Below are 16,689 nucleotides of genomic sequence, written 5' to 3' on the forward strand. Positions count from 1 at the left end.
CTGCCATGATGGATATGCGCCGACACATTGCGCAGTTGTCATATTTGGCTTACGGTAGTATTCTTATTGTATATGATTTGCATGTAAAATTGCATACGATAATAATAATGGAGTTTTTCGCGATTTTTGAACAAAAAAAAATTCTTGAACATAAAATATCCACAAATGTAAGTAAATGCGTGAAAAAATACAGAATCACCGTTCACTCAGCGAAAAAATCATTCCATTTTACCGAAAGTCGACTTTCCCTCTGGAAAAAACCAAGATCTGACCCTTGACCCAGGTGAAAATTAAAAATTTTCATTGCGAATTTTCTCTCACTTCTGAGGGTTTCATTGGGGCAGTGTCTATTCACACGCTCCACGGTAACTTTGATCGTGGATATACGGGACGTTTTCCCGTGGATTCAAGGTACTTTCTACGAGTGTACGCTCTTGCACTCGAGCCTCGAAAAACATTCATATTTTGTCTGACATCTCTGTTATGAACTCTGGTTTCCAACTCTGAAACATATTTTGGAGGAAAAAACGTAAATTGATGAAAAATTAATTGCTTTAATAAGTAATGTGGAGTTTGGGTAAAATGCGACCTCTGAGTACCTCCATGTAGCTTAAAAGATTGCAGATTTCCTCAGTAATGAAATGCACTGGGATTGAGGGCCTTAGCTCCTTTAGTTTTCAAGAGATGTTCAATAAATGGAAGTGATCATCGATTAAGGCTCTTTTTTTGGTCTACGGCCTATGAGAGCCGTGAAAAACGCCGTGCCCGTGAAATGTCGGTATCAAATTTTACGCTTTTTCTAGGGTTTGGATAGTTTGTAAATTTCTTCAGGAATTTAATGCAATTGAGAGATTATGGGAAAACGAATATTGAAAAATTTCAACCGCAAAACAAAGAACTTGTTATTGTGAGGGGGTGAAAGGGTGAAAAAGTAATGTAATATTTTCACAAAAGCAGAACAATTTTTTTGTACAGTGTGATTGATCGGTCAGGTCCCCGTGACACACATCAGTGCGAGAGTGCTAACGGTACTTGCGATGACCTACTCCTGTATATTTTTCTGTCTCACTCCATCGACTCAAGAAACACCTTTGCATCTCACTAGCACTACTGTTCTTCCTTCGGTCAAACGAGTGTGTTTCACCTCTGTTCAAGAAAGAAAAAAAATGGTGGGAGTGAGAAGAGAAAGAGCTACTGTGAAATATATTGCACACACTTTTTCACTCTAAACGTACTGTCGCAATCATTCGTTTCTTGTTCTTCTTCATCTTCAGTAAAATTTTTAATTCTCTCGCTTCCTCACGTCCATATCACTGCGTCCCCTTCCTCTATTTTCCGAAGTAGCAATTGGACCGGGAAGAGGATTATAGGTGGTACCCAGTGATGAAAGCTTCCTCAGCCACTGCGGAAGTATTTCTGTCGGTTCGAAATCCACCGGTGCTTAAAATATTACATTTTATACTAGACGTCCGCATCTAATAGTGATTCTATTAGTCAACAAAGAGCAGTAGAAAAATTTTACTCACCCTCGACCTGAGAAAGTTAAAGGAAAAACGTCGTATAATTGTTCTTGATTACTATTATAAAGTGAGAATGAAGTGCGTAAGTTTTACAGTTTTTTTGGTAAGTGCATTTAATAATAGGGGAATTGCATTTTAATGGAATTACGCTAATGATTATTGCAAAGTTCATCACTTCACAAAGAAGCAAGTGAACGGAAGAAAAATACATATTTCTTTTTTTTCAATACCCGTCTTTGAATAATACTAATATCGTGCTACTATAAATGTCGCTTCTTTCTGAAATTTTACAATACAAATATCATTTCTCGTCAAAAATATAATTGAAAATGAATTTTGGTGATGGAGAAAAAATATTTCCATCATATACATATTTGACATTTTTTTTTAAGTAAATTTTTTTCCGCTTGCCACAATACTTAAGAACTTGACTATTTATTAACAAAAAATTGTTTTTCAGTGTTGACTCAATTCTGCACTTTTCTATTGTTCAAATTATATATACTGAATACAATGATATTCCATGATATGATGATAATGATTTGTCATGACGGTGATATAGTAGTAGTAGTAGTAGTAGTAGTAGTAGATAAAAAAATTGCAAGGTGGAAAAATTGATGGTTTGCAGTTGATATTGCTGTACGCTCTTTTCGGACAATTTGGTACTGGTGAATCAACAACTTTCAATTATGATGCGTCGTCTGCCTGCAGTAAGCCATATTTACGCAATGGTAGAGAGCATTATGAAAAACTCCCATGTGACTTTCGCCGACAGAATTGGTGTACAATTGCCGGTAGCAACTATCCATGGTATTTGAATAATAATAAATAATGACAAATATTTCACCAATAATTAATTACGCTCTCCATTATTTCAACTCGATTTCTAAAGTAATATTTTTTCAAAGGCATGCGGTTAGACGGTTTGTCTATGAGAACCAAGGATTGATGCGGCGGATGTATGGAGATGAAAAACATATTAATGTGCTTAAGAATGAACTTAAAAAAAATGACATCGAATTGGAATATGAAGAGAACTATCACAGATATTTTGATGATTTCCAGTGAGTTAAATTCCCAAATTCAAATTATGAATTATTTATTCATTGATTATTGTAATTACTCAACTGAATAATTCCAATATTCATGTTATGTAGCTACTACATAAGTGTATATTTTACGGATTATTTTATTTCATACCTTGTCATCAAATCGCGTTATATATAGTTTCATTATTCTCATCTCATTCTATATTTTTCCAATTTATACATAAAAATAAGGTTGATTAACGTGTTTTTCAAAAAAATTTCATGTGTCTAAATTTTATTTCTTTTCTTTTCTAGACGATCTATGCATGACGATCAATATGATTTTGAAAGATATGAAGAGGAGAAAATTAATGAATATCGAGGTCGGGCATTTACCAGTGAATTACCAAAACGTCGGGCATTTACGCGATTCTCCTTCAATCCAACAGAAACAACTATCACTAGTAGTAGTAGCAGTAGTAGTAGTAGTAGTAGTAGTAGTAGTAGTAATAGTAGTAATAGCATTAATAGTAGTAGTAGTAGTAGTAGTAGTAGTACTGCTGGTAGTACGACTTCTCACACGTCGCCTTTTCCGACCGAATTTGATTTTCCAGCTTCGGAAACAATGACAGATACAACTTCAACAACTATGAAATCTTTGAGAAAGTCTGTCATTGATTTAAATGAAACTCGAGACAAATTTATTGAAAAATCATCAACAATATCAGGAGTAACTTTGTCGGAAATAGCTCGAGTCAAAAACTCGAGTTTTAATGAAATCCCTGCAATGCTGAAAACGGTTAAAGAAAATATTTCAGACAGCACCGTAACCGAATGGCCCAGTGAAGTGGAAACAGTACATGCCGCAACTATTTTAGAAACAAATGGAACCACACGACTACCAACTGTTTCTTCGATCGATCGAACGGACCAACTCTCTACGGGGGAAAATAAAAAACAGTCATCTTCGGATGGGAATCAACAACAATTCCGACCGCGTCCAGAGTATCATCTGCCTGAAACAACCCAGCTGGACAGTTCAAATGTTGAGGGGCAACTTTTTCAAGACTTTGTTGTTAAAGATCAGCAAGAACAACCAGTTCTCAAACTTCGTGGAGTGTAAGTTTCTCATATGATTAGTATTGACAATCGTCATTTATACATTGCGATGATGATTTTTTTCTTTTTTACTTTCAGAAATGCTTGTCCAGTGAAGGATGAAGTAGTCGCTCCATTCTGGGCGAATAATACAAAAGGTGAAATACTCGCTTTACTCAATCTATATCCCTTTGAACAATTTCTTCATTGGGAAAAATGCACGTAAGTCCAATTGTATAGCTCATCGATTTTATTTTCCATTTTGTTATTAAGAGAATTGTGATGAAATATAATTCCAATTTTAGTATTGCAATATTATCAGGATCTGCTGATGGTCTGAACATTGTTGCAAAGTATCTTTATAAATATATTAATATTATATTGTGGAATAGAGACATTAATGTTTTCTATTTGATTTTTTTTCTTTCCATTCTTTTTATTTTTATAGAGATGAGAATAAACAAATGTACTGTCGTGAGGGCTGTAAATGCGAGCAGCAATACCGACTCTACCGGCTTCTTGCTTATGATCCAAACAATGAATGTCGTGGTATCTTCAGCGATTGGTTTAAATTTCCAAGCTGCTGTGTTTGCCGCTGTTATGATCTTCCAATTGAGTTCCGCGTAACATCAAGGTCGCCTCGAGCTCATAAACAAACTCTCAAGATACGTCAACCCGGCCGTCGATGATTTTTATTTCCGTTGTGAGTAAAAAAAGAATGCAAACATTCAAGGCTAGTGAATTGAAAAAAAAAAAAAAAAAAAAAACACTGCTAATGTTATATTTATATGTCACTCATCGTTTATTGAAATATATCGTCTGAAATAACACTATATACATTTAAATAACTTAACGTCGGTTTTATCAGAATTAGTTGGTGCATTATAGCACAAACTGCCATATTCAAAGTCCATGGAATCAACTGTCATTTATTAATTTATTGATTGATTGATTGATTGATTGATTCATTCATTCATTCATTCATTCTTTCAGTCATGTTTTTATTTGATTTATTTATTTTTTTCAATAACTATATGGAGGTCTTATAATATATGCATTGGAGTATAATTCACAAGTAGTGAGTTGAAATATTTGGTAGAGGAACCGTTTTAGGAAGAGAAAACATTAAAAGATTAATAAAAGGTTAATGAATATTCGATTCCATGTTCGTGTTTTGCTCAGCCAAAATATCGAATCTTAACTGTTACCATCACTTGATGATGGAAAACTGAAGATGTACCTCTTTGAAATAGTTTCTATTCTATTCTATTCATCCTATGTGAAATAGTAACGTTGTTCAATATTATACAGTTATATATCGAGATGAAAAAGAGGTATAGCGATGAATATAAAATTTACAGGCAGTTATTGTTTCTATAAATCATATACCAATGGTGGACTAATAATGAACAGGAAAGGCATGACAAAATTTTACTTATTGCGAATTGCAAACATCCAATATTTTCATAAAAAATATAGAAGCGAGTTCAGAATAATTTGCGATTATCTTATGAATTACGAAACAATGTTCATTATTTTTGTAGTGTATTATTAGAAAATATTTAATCTCTCTTTCGTCTTGTAACATTGACGATTGAAAATAGTCAACTTATAAATTTCAATTGCCATTTTATAATGACCACAACGTTTTATTTTTGAGTGAGCAAGAACATTTATAATACTCTGAGAACCTGCTGCTGGTCCCTACCAATGTACAAGTTAACAATGAAAAAAAAAACTCCAATTAACGAACTCAATTACCCATGCTCTCTCCATTATATTCTCCTTTTTCCTCTATTCCATCAGCCATCATAAAAGGAAAAAATTCTCCGATTGTCGCCTCGTTATTCACCCGCAAGGTGATAGTACAAAGACAAGTATTATGACAAATTGCCGTTTGGCCAATTTGTTTGAAGAAATTAAAGAATGAAGAGAGTTTGGTGTGATTCACCTTCCCTCAATCATTAAATTATCTTTTTGTTTTGTTATCAATTAGGTATTATCAATTAATCATCAAAGTGCACGACCATGTATGTCTTGACCTTAGTTTTGAATAACGAGAATAATATATTTTGAATTCTGAAGCGATATGTATTACTTCAATACCAGGGAGATTAATTTCTTCAATCACTACTTACGTATTTCATTTCATACAACATCATCACTTAGCACGAGCACAAAGATATATTTGAAAAAAAAAAAAAGTATTGAGTTAATTCCTAATGAGAGTATCTAAAGACTTCTGCAACTCTTCTCATGACTCCATAGCTAACGAATATGTAATCACGCTAGCTTTAAAAAAGGATTCAAATACAAGTAGGTCAGTGTGGAATTGAGTTTCAAACAAGTGGTAGCGAAACGGCACCGTTTGATAATCCAAGTATCCACCAAAAATTGATCAACATTTATATTGTACGATAACAAACTGAATATCCATCTATAGATATTCCATTCACCGCTTAGATGGAAAAATTTTTTCAAAAACCATTCTAGTACAGTTAATCTTGTTGAATACATAATATAATATTGTTTTGGTTGATATATTGCAAAAGGTAGTAGGTAAATTGATAGAAAAATTTATTACTAAATAACTGATTGGTCGTGATTATTAATTATAATAACGGGAAATTTCTCACGATATGTTGAAGCAGTATTTATGTATCACAGTGATGTGATTGATATTAACATCGAAATCACGTTTTTATTGAATTATTATTATTCACGCGTCTTGCATTGCATTAGGAGCAGGCATGTAAATGATGGGGAATACGTATGTATAATGCGAGGATTGAAAAATGGTCCCATTATTCTCATTTTAACTGTGTAAGATAAAATGCTTTTTTTTGTGTAGTCGCCGGGATGTCATATAGAATCTCCACACTAATACCAACATGTATACACATGCTCCTGTTGTCTGTCTCCACTAGCCCATTCTAAAAAGAAGGAAAAATTAATGTATGCAGACCCCACTGAGGGCCACACGACATTTAATTAATCACATTTTCTTCTTCATGATTTCGACTTTTCTTTTCTTTATAAAAATGTAATTTTTATCGATAAATAACAAAGTGAGTGTACATCCTTCACATTTCTTCATACTTGTACAGTTTATGTTCTTAATTTTTGGTCTCAGTGATTAAACTTATGCCTAAATATTGTCTCTCATTAGAAAGTTATGAAAATCCATCATTAGTGTGTATGAAAATTGCATTTTTTTTTTTTGTTTTCAACGGAACAACAATAGACGTATTTTTTCATTGCTCTAGTTAAAAAATAATAAATAGAGAGAAAAAAAAACAGCCTTCAAAGGCATTGATCCCACAATAAAACTAGTTTTTTTTTCCTTCCATATAAAGTCTTTTGAATTATAGAAACTTCTCTTGATTGAAAGAAATCATATATTACATCTACGCTCAATTGGTTGAAATCAATTATATAAATAATATACATGTATAAGTATCTATTTATTGGGATACGACTCAAGCATACCCATTTATGGTGATACTTGTGGAAAGAAAATTTTTTTTTTCCCCTTAATGCTGTTGAAGCAGCTCCTGAATGTCGATTATTATTTATTCCCTTTTTTCTTCATTGTCGAAAAAAAAAATGTAGCAGCTAGTTCCATCACGCGATAGATAAAAATCTGAGAACGACTTGAAAATATCGGACTTTTTTCTTTTTAAAATAATGTAATGTATAAACTTAAACCACGTTAATAAAAGCTCCACTTGGACTGTATTTTACTGTATTTAAAAGGTACTCTCATCGCGATTGTGATGACAATCATTACAAATTTCCAGCAGCAAAGTATTTTGAAGCATAAAACCCAATGACCAGAATGCCTGGGCAATATTGCTCTCACTCTCGTTAAAGTTGTATATTTAGAATATAATAATGAGGGCTCCCCTAGTGGATTTAGATTGATTTCCACTGCGGCTTATGAGGGCCCCCCCTTGGATGTCAGGGTGGACCTCGAGGCACCCATAATGCTTTACTCTGCTCGCAATCAACAGCAGCTTTGACTTGAGTGCAGATATAGGCTACATTGACCCCAGCATGAATAATATCAGAAATATAGTGTTTGTACTCAGCTTCAATTTTGAGCGATTGCTCATGCATTTCTTTAGCAGCTTTGGCACTTATTTTATCACTTGGATATCGGGAGTCTTTGACTTCTTTAATTTGTTTGACACTTTTAAATTTAATGAGGAGTACTATCGGATATATCTGATGCCTATGAAGCCGTTCAATCGACGCAATTGATACGTCCAAAATACAGTGTGAATTCTGAAAATGAGAGTTGACGTATATAAGAACAAGAACAACAACAACAAAAATATATTTTTTGGGGAGGGGGGTAAAGGAAGAGAAAATGAAAAATAATACTAATAATAATTAAATGATTAAAATATACCTTAGCACATACGTCTTTGACGGCTTGAACAGTGGTGCACTCAAAATAACTTCCTTTTTTACGATAATCAACATAAAGAGAATCTCTCAATCCTTGTTCCAAGGTAGCTTGAGAGCAGTGCATAGCTTCAGGAAGGCATCTTGTAAAATCGCCAGGACAATCCTGCAAGAGTTTAGTGGCTACACATTCACTGAGAGGTCCAATGATCAAAACTGGCCTCAATGTTGGATAATCAAGTCTCTCAACTCGCTGATAACTGGCAGGTAAATTTTCCTCATTCAATGTTCCACTATCACTGTACCAACCGAGACTGACTCCAGTGAGTGTAGAGAGCTCCTTACTATCTCTACTAGATGATCTATGATGTTTCTTTCTCCGAAAGAAGCTCCTTCGCGCACTAGTCGTTCCACGTTTTCCAGTATCTGTCTCCAAATCACCAAGGGATCTCCTTAATAGTAGTTCTTCTTCAATTTTAAATTTTGACGGTATTATTCCACACTGCTGACGTCTACCAGCCTGATCGACCAGCCATGCTCTCCAGTGACCCGGTGTACCATTGAACATTGTATTATCAACATAAAGTACATCGTCTTTATTAAATCGTAATTGCAAACTATCTCCAACTTCACCGACACGATCAAACATTGCTTTAACATAAAAACTATCACCAGGTTTGTCTTTGACTTCATTGTAACGTTCTGGCATGTATTGAGCAACTAGAGTCACTTTATCAGCGGGCCTAGCTAATTCTAAAGCGGCCTGTTCTGCTGTTGCTTGTCTTAAATCAACACCATTATATTCAAGTATTCTATCACCAGATCTCAATCCTGCATCTTCAGCCAAACAGCCTGGTTGAACAGAATGAACAAAAATTCCGACACCATTACCACCCACTAATGATATGCCTAAATTTGAGCATTTACGAGTTTCTATAAATAGATATCGAGGCTCAATGGTGGGAGGGCTTTTTCTACTTTGTTCCTCTTGTGTTGGACTTCTAACTGTTGCATTTTGACGTTGCAAAGTGGTTACTGCTTGATTCATTTGTGCTCGCGTTAGTGTTAATGCTCCCCGTATAGAGTCTATAGTAGCGGAATTTCTAAGCTCTGGTTTCCTAATATTGATATCAAGTGATGCTGAATTACGAATTTCTCTCGCTCGTTCTTGGGTATCTCGCACCTCCATTGAAGCAGAAGTTCGCACCTCACGTTCACGAATGACTGGTGGCAGAGTCAGAGTAGTTTTGCCTGTTGTTGTTGCTGCTGCTGCTGCTACTGCTGTTGCTACTGCTGCTGCATCTCTTTCTGGTTCCGAAGTTTCATGATGTTCAAGACTTGATTTCCTAGGTGCCTCAGGACTATTGCATGGAGTTGGTGAACCACTATGACTTCCATCTGCGCCTGCACCAGGTTCTGGAGAACTTGATGAGCCTGTGCCTTGAAGCTCGTTGTATTCTATATATTTGAAAGAGAATTTGGGAAAAAAAAAAATAGAATTAATAATAATAATAAGAATAATAATATTAATAAACAATAATAAATAAATGTTAGTGGAGTATTATTATTATTATTATTATTATTATTATTATAAATAAGAATAATAATTAAGTCTAATGATAATAATGGAAGGGGCTCTTTGGCAGGAGCCGTTTTGACATGTGCAAAAATACTCACTATGTGGATTGTACTGGACTTGCATTGTAATAGCGCCAGTACGTGCATCCCTAAGTACTTTGGCAGCACTTGGATAATCAGCAGTTCTTAGATTGATGCCACAAACATCTAGTAATTGATCGCCAATCTGCAAACCAACTTTGCTAGCCAGTGAATTTTCACTGACTGCTGAAACGAAGACACCTTTCTTCTCAAGGCAAAAAATTCGTATTCCCAGAGGTTCAACAGATTTATCAATTTTCAATCTTCGAATTTCTCCAGGTAAAGGAGTAAAAGTATCATCCCCAGTACTTGTCATACCAGTTGTAGAGCTCAATACTTCGAGCCTAAAAGTATTTGACATTGGACTACCCCTTTCAGATGTTCGTTCAATGCTTCCCGTCGAGAGTTTTCCAACACTGCTTTTGGAAACAACACTTGGATTCGATGGTATCCTGAACCTCTGATTTTCCTTTTTTCTTGGAAATGTACCACCCTCATACCAATAACCTGGTGGTGTATAGGCATTGGGTACATCATAAGCAGTACCAACTGGATGTCCTCTCAATTTTTGATAAGGTGAGTCTACAGAGGGAGTGTGCAAGTGGCCAAATGCCTGGCTATGGCTAGAGTGATTATTATATGGGGGCTCGAAACACCAGGAACGATCGGAAAGTCCAATAGACTCACCTGATTGTGATCCTAGGGGTAGTGATGGTGGTGAGGGATAGCGTGAAGGTAAGGAATTTTGCTGATGAGGATGTGGATGTGAGTGTGTAAGTGTATAAGGGGGAAATGAAAAATTACCAGACAATTGTTGTTGTCTTGGAGCTGTTGCCAATGAGGCTGAAGTGTTGTTAATAGATATAGCAGCAAGTGGATAGAGTTGCGAGTGTGCACGATTATGCTGTAGTGTTGGTTGATCTGGTTGACTTTCATTACTTCCATACTGTCTAAGACGCCTTTTTTGTGGATGGCTATAGTCATTATTGGCTGATTTAACTGAATAATCAATGCTACTCTCGGATGGAGCTTGACTCGAACTCAGACGCCCTGACTCAACTGGTTCAAATTCTGCACTCGCTGGTTTTTTCTCCAATGAAGCAATATCCTTGAATTGAATTACACCTGGTGTAAATGATTTATGTCCAAATAGTTGACCTGATTTACTGAATGACACTGGGCTTTCCATAGCTTTATAAACAGTATGACGATTGCTTACATTTGAAAAATTACCCAATGGAATTGGATTTGATATTCTGTTGTAGTTATAGCTCTCGTATTTCGGTGGATGATTAATAAGAACACTCAGTGGTAATCTCTCCTTTGTTTTTCGTGGATGTAAAATTGTTCCAGTACCATTTTGAATGAGTGGACCCCCTCGAACTTTTGGCCATGTACCACCATCTTTTTCCATTTTTTCAGTACCTCTCAATTTATTTCTCTTTAATACACTATTATTTGCAATGTTTATTGATGTTGATAAAGGTGCCGTTGAAGTTGCCGTTGTAATCATTGGCATTGTCATTGTTGTAATTGGTGGCGTTGCTGCTGCTGCTACTGTCCCTGCCCCTATAGCTACCGTTGTTGTTGTTGCTGTTGTTGTTGTTGTAATTGTCTTTTTTTGATGATAACTTTCAATTACTGAATCCAATTCAGCTATTGCATCTTGCTCCTGTTCAAATGTATTTGGGCTAGAATTTCTGTGACGCTGTTTTTTCTTATCATCACGATCTTTACTGTGCCTTCTACCTCTGACAATATCAATTTTTTCACGTATATTATCCCACGCATGACTAATACCACTTGGTTTATCACCACTAATTGATTTTGACACTTTATATATACTTCTTTCATTGAAATTTGATGCCATATAGCGACGTTCATAATCATCAGATGTTGCTTTTAACATGATACGTTCTTGCTCAGTTTGTGAACAATTGTTAACCATTTTTTGACTCTTATTATTACTATCTGTTCCATAAATCACACCAGTATCAGGCATTGTTTCTGAGCTTGAAGCCAATGATAATGGAATTCCTTTGAGTGTTGTTATTGTCAATACATCAGCAATACAATCATTCAATAAGCTCATTGCTTCATGAGCTGATGTAACACTATCCATTGGTTTACTATTGATATTTAATACACGATCGCCAACTGATAAATTGCCATCTTTAGCGGCTGAACTACCTGGAGATATTTTTGATATATAAATACCAAGTTCCAAGGCAATGCCATGAGGTATAGTATCGCCAATAGGTAATTGAGTAGTTCTCAGGTATCGTCGTGTTGATCGTTTACGACGAACAGTCACTGTTGCTGAGCCAACGGTACATGCACGAAGTGTTTCAAGAATCATTCTAGTTGATACTGAAGTGCAGTCTACATTGTTGACACGAATTATACAGTCATTTACTCTCAATTTTCCACCAACAATACTTCCGTCATTAATCTGTGCAACATAAACCCCTGTATCATTTGGATAATAAGGATCTTGACGTCCACCAATTAAAACCAAACCCAAATCACGATCTGTATCTTGACACAATCTACTGAGATCCAAGTGTATTGTTATTACATCCCATTCGTTGGAATTATTATCTTCATGATGGCCATAAATACTGGATGATCGTGTTAATAAATCACTCTCAATCATTTCTTTGAGATCTTTAAGTTCCTTTGAAGCTTCATTCCTTTGTTTCTTTATATCATCAGAATCTCTAATCGCACTTGCAAATTCTGAAACCGCTCTATCCCTCTCTTTTCTCAATCTATCGCAATTTGATCTTAGAGCCTCTCTTTCTAGTACTATTTTGTCACGTTCACTGAATGCCCAATCTCGACGACGTTTTGATACCTCAGCTTCTTGAATAGCTTCTTCGAGTTCCCCTTGAACAGCCTCAACTTGCTTTCTAAGTCTATCAATTTCCAAATTTGCCTGATCCAAATCATCCATCCTCTCTTTTTCACGTTTCGAATAGTCCCGAATAGTATTTACTTCACATTCTGTTTCCTTTGATGAATTTATCCGTTCACGATTGTACGAATGTATTTCCAATCGATTTTTATAATCTCTACTAGCAACCTCCGAATAATCACCAAATTTCTGACGCAGTACATTACACTCTTTGAATGCTTCATCCCGATCTAAAAGTGCTGATGAAATTTCACGACGCAGCGTCTCAATTTGATAGGACAATGTTTTTTTCTGTAATTATTATTATTATTATTATTATTATTATTATTACTATTATAACAAAATGAACAATTTTTATTCATCATTTTTTCACTTACTCCATCTGCCAATTGTTTGTTTTGATTTTCCAAATGAGTTATTTTAGCATATGCCTGAGATAGGTCATCACCCAATTTTTCCATTTCCTTATGTACTGTATCACGTTCCCCCATTATTAAAGTATACTCATGGAGTGCTGCATTCCTCTCTTCTGTCAGTCGTTTCATATCTTTGCTTGTTTTCATCCGTAACATCATTGCTTGATTGATTTCTTTCACAGCATCTTCATGTTGCTGCTGTACTTTGGATAATGCTTCACGATACTCATTGCGTTCTCGCATTGCTATGTCCCACTGCCTTATTGCCGATGTACACTGCTGTTTCAAGCCATTTTTCTCCCTAAATGCTGCATTTCTTTCTTGAATTGCCTCTTCATATTGTTTTTTGAATCGTGCTACTTCTTCATGTGCCAACTCCAACTACGAGATAAATAACACAATATTGTGAGTTGATACTTGTAATTTTTCATACATTTTGCATTGCATTACATTTTTTCAACAAGTCCATGACCAACACTAGTGATAATAGTGGCAAACTTGTACGACAACTATATTATTTTCAATAATAATAATAATAATAATAATAATAATAATAATAATAATAATAATAATAATAGTAATACTCGATTGATATTGCTAATTGTCATCCGTGACGCATTACTCAGATGAAATTATTTTCTATACCTTATTAACAGCGGATGAATGTGAAGACAACAAATCATCATATCGTTTTTTAAGCGAATCATACCCATCCTCAATTGCCTTATATTTCCTTAGAGCTGATAGATAATGCTGATTTATAGTATCATTCTTGCCACTATTAGCAACTAGTACATCTTGATTTTGGCACCTCAATTCTGATACCTCTTTTTGAAGAGCCTGAACTTCACGATCCAGCCGCTGTTTATCGCTGACAAGATCACCATATGTGCCCAGCAGAGCTGAGCTCTCTTGTGAGGTTGCTTCCAGTTGATTCATTGCAACAATATGCTGACCGCAGTAGTACTCCAATTCTTTCATAGTGTGATCACATCTGCAACGATAAACTTGATTTGAAAAAATTATTCATCATTACCGTCCTTTTGAAAATCATTTTCCAATAATACGTACGTGACAATTATATACATATATAAAAAGAAATCAATACCTCGATGGCAGTTTATATTCACCGATAGTGCGGAGCAGATTTAAAAAGAAAAAAAAAAAAAGTGCCCCATCAGTTATGAGTTAAACATGTGGAAAACCTAATAACACGGTTCGGGGATGAGGGAAACGACTACGCCACATGTTATTGTTGGATAAAAAAAAATAACAATAAAAATAAAATGAATTGAAAATCAGGTCAACCGATCTGATCGATGGCTCAACTGAGTGTGAATTGGAAAGCATGAGAGAGTAAAGAAAAACAGGTGCAATATTAATTGAAGGAGAATTATTTATAGAATAACAAGAAAAAATAAAATAATTTTGTGGAGAAATATTGAAAAAATGAATAAATAAATAAAATAAAAAAAGAAGAAAAACACAAACCGTCTCATTGAATCCGAGTGCTTATGTCTAATGAGCATTGGGTGTAAAGTTTGATCACGTTGCAAGCCATCATAGTCGTTACGACAATCGGGACCACCTACTGCACTCTCAACACTGCCGTATCCTCCATTATCCCGTTCTGAATGCCAGCAGCAATAATAATCCGTGCAAAATGACAGTTTAACAAAACATGAAAAAAAATGTGAAATAAAAAATCCAATAGGAAAATAAATCTTTTAAAATTAATAAAAAGAGCAAGAGATAAAAACATTCGTTTCCTTCATAAAATCATGTATTGCAGAAGCTTACCCATGTGAAGTGCCCCATCTGTAAAAAATAATTAATAATAATAATAAAAGCTATCAGACAAGACAAGAAAAAATACATATTTTACAACAACAATTGTGCGACACTGCAATCAATACTGAACGACTTGTGAATGCTCATTGTTGTTTTAGCTTTCACTGCGAAAAGAAACTCTTAATCATACTTGCGTTAGCACCGAGAGAGCGCTTTCACAATTTATAAGTTATGTGTGATAATAATAATTATTATACAAATAATGGTGAAAAGTGTCTAGAAAATAAATTGGAGAAATATGGCGAATGATACGCACCACTGCTAACAGCACTGTCCAAAGATGATGCTTCTGATGCCATTTTTGCTCTTTCTCTGGAACACCCTGTATTCTTTTTACAAATTCGTATGGTCATCTACCACTAGTATTTTTCCACCGACCCATTTTTCCTGAAAGTCAATACAACCAATATAACCTTGATTTTTTTGCTTGATAAAAAATATGAATATACGTATATTTTTTCGGGTTCATTTTTTCACTTGATGCCCAAAAGGAACGATTATAAAAACATTGGAGATAAGGCGGTTTTGTAAAGATTATTAACATAGGTATTATATATACTTTTTTTCTCATTTGCCGTCAGAGTGAATGAACAAATGATCATAATATCAATCACAAGTCAATTCTCAAAAGTAGGTACTTGGATATACAGTATGTACTCTTGATATCACGAGTCAACTTTATGCCATCGTTCAATGACTAATGTTTTTCGAAAAGATTGTAACTTTGAGAGTCTAGTATTATGTATATTCCGACCGACGATCGGTTTATGATGACGTGTATCATTGTTTTGAGGATTTAAAAAAATATAATTAGTCAAGAGTGATGCAAGTTTTGGTAATAAAAGTGATATTCCCTGCATAAGAAAAAAAAAATGGTGTGAAATACAATCAACACTTGATGAAACGATAAATTGCGTGCATTGGATGCGCGCAAGTGCTGAACCCTATCAATTTTTAAAAATGTTTTCTACAAGTAACTAAAAACTTGAAGTAAACATTTGTAGTTTGTGTAAAGGAAAAAAAGACTTTTAATAGCCTTAATTCGACTACATACTGTGATTGGGAAAAATGTCATTGCACGACTGTGTCTCACCTGGTGCACCAACGAGACTGACAACTCGCCATTTTCATCGGTTGCTCACAGATCTGGACAATGTATTAGGTCGATGTAGGACCAAAGAAATACAAGTTTTTCCCTTTCAATCTTGTTTTTCCTATTTTCTCACCGTTATGCAGTCTCCTGTGTGACGACTTTACACTTTGGAATCTATAGCTTTCTTTTTTTCTTTTACACTACGCATTGTTAAACATAATATAGGTTACATATTCCTTAAGAGCGCAGAGCTCGGACTGATCAACAGGCCAACAGTGGGGCTGAGTGGGGCTTCCGTACACGACACTCTGCCATATCCCCCCCCCCCACCCCCCTTTCCCATTTCTAAGCACACAACACACACACCAAGTCAACGGATAATACTTGCCAACGTATTTTCTTTCGATTTGTGTGGTAGCTCTGTAGTCTTTAGCAGCTATATAGAAGTTATAATAGTAACTCGCTGCTCGCCTGCTCGGTGAATGAGGGAGGGTGCCAGCAGTAAAAATTCCAACATTGAATATTCACACTTGGATCGATTATATTCTTCAACAAAGAATACTGGCATCCTTCAAGGGAAAATATTCCTTGTTAGAATTTAATTTTTCCAAGATTATTTCATGTTGGACACACTTTGTTTTAAGAAATTAAGAATATGGAGAATAGGGAGAAATATTATATAGATGGTGAGCAAGAA

At 35.1% G+C, this 16,689-nt stretch overlaps 2 protein-coding genes and 1 long non-coding RNA gene across 13 annotated transcripts; 2 read left to right on the forward strand and 1 right to left on the reverse strand.

Moving 5' to 3' along the window:
• The first annotated feature begins 13 nt into the window (after positions 1–13).
• Positions 14–8,315, forward strand: LOC107046062 (protein spaetzle 4). Of its 5 annotated transcripts, none has more exons than XM_015268544.2 (8): positions 14–54; positions 2,149–2,330; positions 2,429–2,584; positions 2,864–3,667; positions 3,746–3,868; positions 3,952–3,999; positions 4,095–4,349; positions 8,164–8,315. In XM_015268544.2, the coding sequence occupies exons 3-7, from the start codon at positions 2,469–2,471 to the stop codon at positions 4,333–4,335; spliced, it is 1,332 nt and encodes a 443-aa protein (XP_015124030.1). In that variant the 5' UTR covers positions 14–54; positions 2,149–2,330; positions 2,429–2,468; the 3' UTR covers positions 4,336–4,349; positions 8,164–8,315. The 5 variants fall into 5 exon arrangements, with proteins under 5 accessions (XP_015124030.1, XP_015124026.1, XP_015124028.1 ...); XM_015268540.2 differs by lacking the exon at positions 14–54 and adding an exon at positions 74–167; XM_015268541.2 differs by lacking the exon at positions 14–54 and adding an exon at positions 262–1,623.
• LOC107046060 (disks large homolog 5) lies at positions 4,425–16,265 on the reverse strand. 7 transcript variants are annotated; one of them, XM_015268535.1, is made up of 10 exons: positions 15,993–16,265; positions 15,156–15,286; positions 14,849–14,866; positions 14,540–14,678; positions 13,694–14,042; positions 13,010–13,429; positions 10,935–12,923; positions 9,734–10,823; positions 8,061–9,514; positions 4,425–7,933 (listed from the first exon to the last, which is right to left on the reverse strand). In XM_015268535.1, the coding sequence occupies exons 2-10, from the start codon at positions 15,250–15,252 to the stop codon at positions 7,607–7,609; spliced, it is 5,883 nt and encodes a 1,960-aa protein (XP_015124021.1). In that variant the 5' UTR covers positions 15,253–15,286; positions 15,993–16,265; the 3' UTR covers positions 4,425–7,606. The 7 variants fall into 7 exon arrangements, with proteins under 7 accessions (XP_015124021.1, XP_015124023.1, XP_015124020.1 ...); XM_015268537.1 differs by having other exon boundaries at positions 9,734–10,222; positions 10,520–12,923; XM_015268534.1 differs by having other exon boundaries at positions 9,734–12,923; positions 16,126–16,265.
• LOC114841619 lies at positions 9,640–14,128 on the forward strand. The gene is made up of 3 exons (XR_003783177.1): positions 9,640–9,994; positions 10,094–10,291; positions 13,886–14,128. It is a non-coding gene; the product is annotated as an uncharacterized LOC114841619 (long non-coding RNA).
• Positions 16,266–16,689: the final 424 nt, after the last annotated feature.

The sequence above is a fragment of the Diachasma alloeum genome, unplaced genomic scaffold (assembly GCF_001412515.2).
Source record: "Diachasma alloeum isolate Michigan unplaced genomic scaffold, Dall2.0 Dall_scaffold_01188, whole genome shotgun sequence".
NCBI lineage: Eukaryota > Metazoa > Arthropoda > Insecta > Hymenoptera > Braconidae > Diachasma > Diachasma alloeum.

What these genes read in the sequence shown, in the direction of transcription:
- LOC107046060 (XM_015268534.1), bottom strand. Translation starts at nt 15,252, where the DNA reads ATGACCATACGAATTTGTAAAAAGAATACAGGGTGTTCCAGAGAAAGA. An exon ending in AGTCCAGTACAATCCACATA is followed by an intron (nt 9,515 to 9,733) that starts GTGAGTATTTTT and finishes TCAAATATATAG; the next exon opens with AATACAACGAGCTTCAAGGC. An exon ending in TCAAAGACGTATGTGCTAAG is followed by an intron (nt 7,934 to 8,060) that starts GTATATTTTAAT and finishes TCTCATTTTCAG; the next exon opens with AATTCACACTGTATTTTGGA.
- LOC107046062 (XM_015268540.2), top strand. Translation starts at nt 108, where the DNA reads ATGGAGTTTTTCGCGATTTTTGAACAAAAAAAAATTCTTGAACATAAA. An exon ending in GTTCTCAAACTTCGTGGAGT is followed by an intron (nt 3,668 to 3,745) that starts GTAAGTTTCTCA and finishes TTTTACTTTCAG; the next exon opens with AAATGCTTGTCCAGTGAAGG. An exon ending in GGTCTGAACATTGTTGCAAA is followed by an intron (nt 4,000 to 4,094) that starts GTATCTTTATAA and finishes TTATTTTTATAG; the next exon opens with AGATGAGAATAAACAAATGT.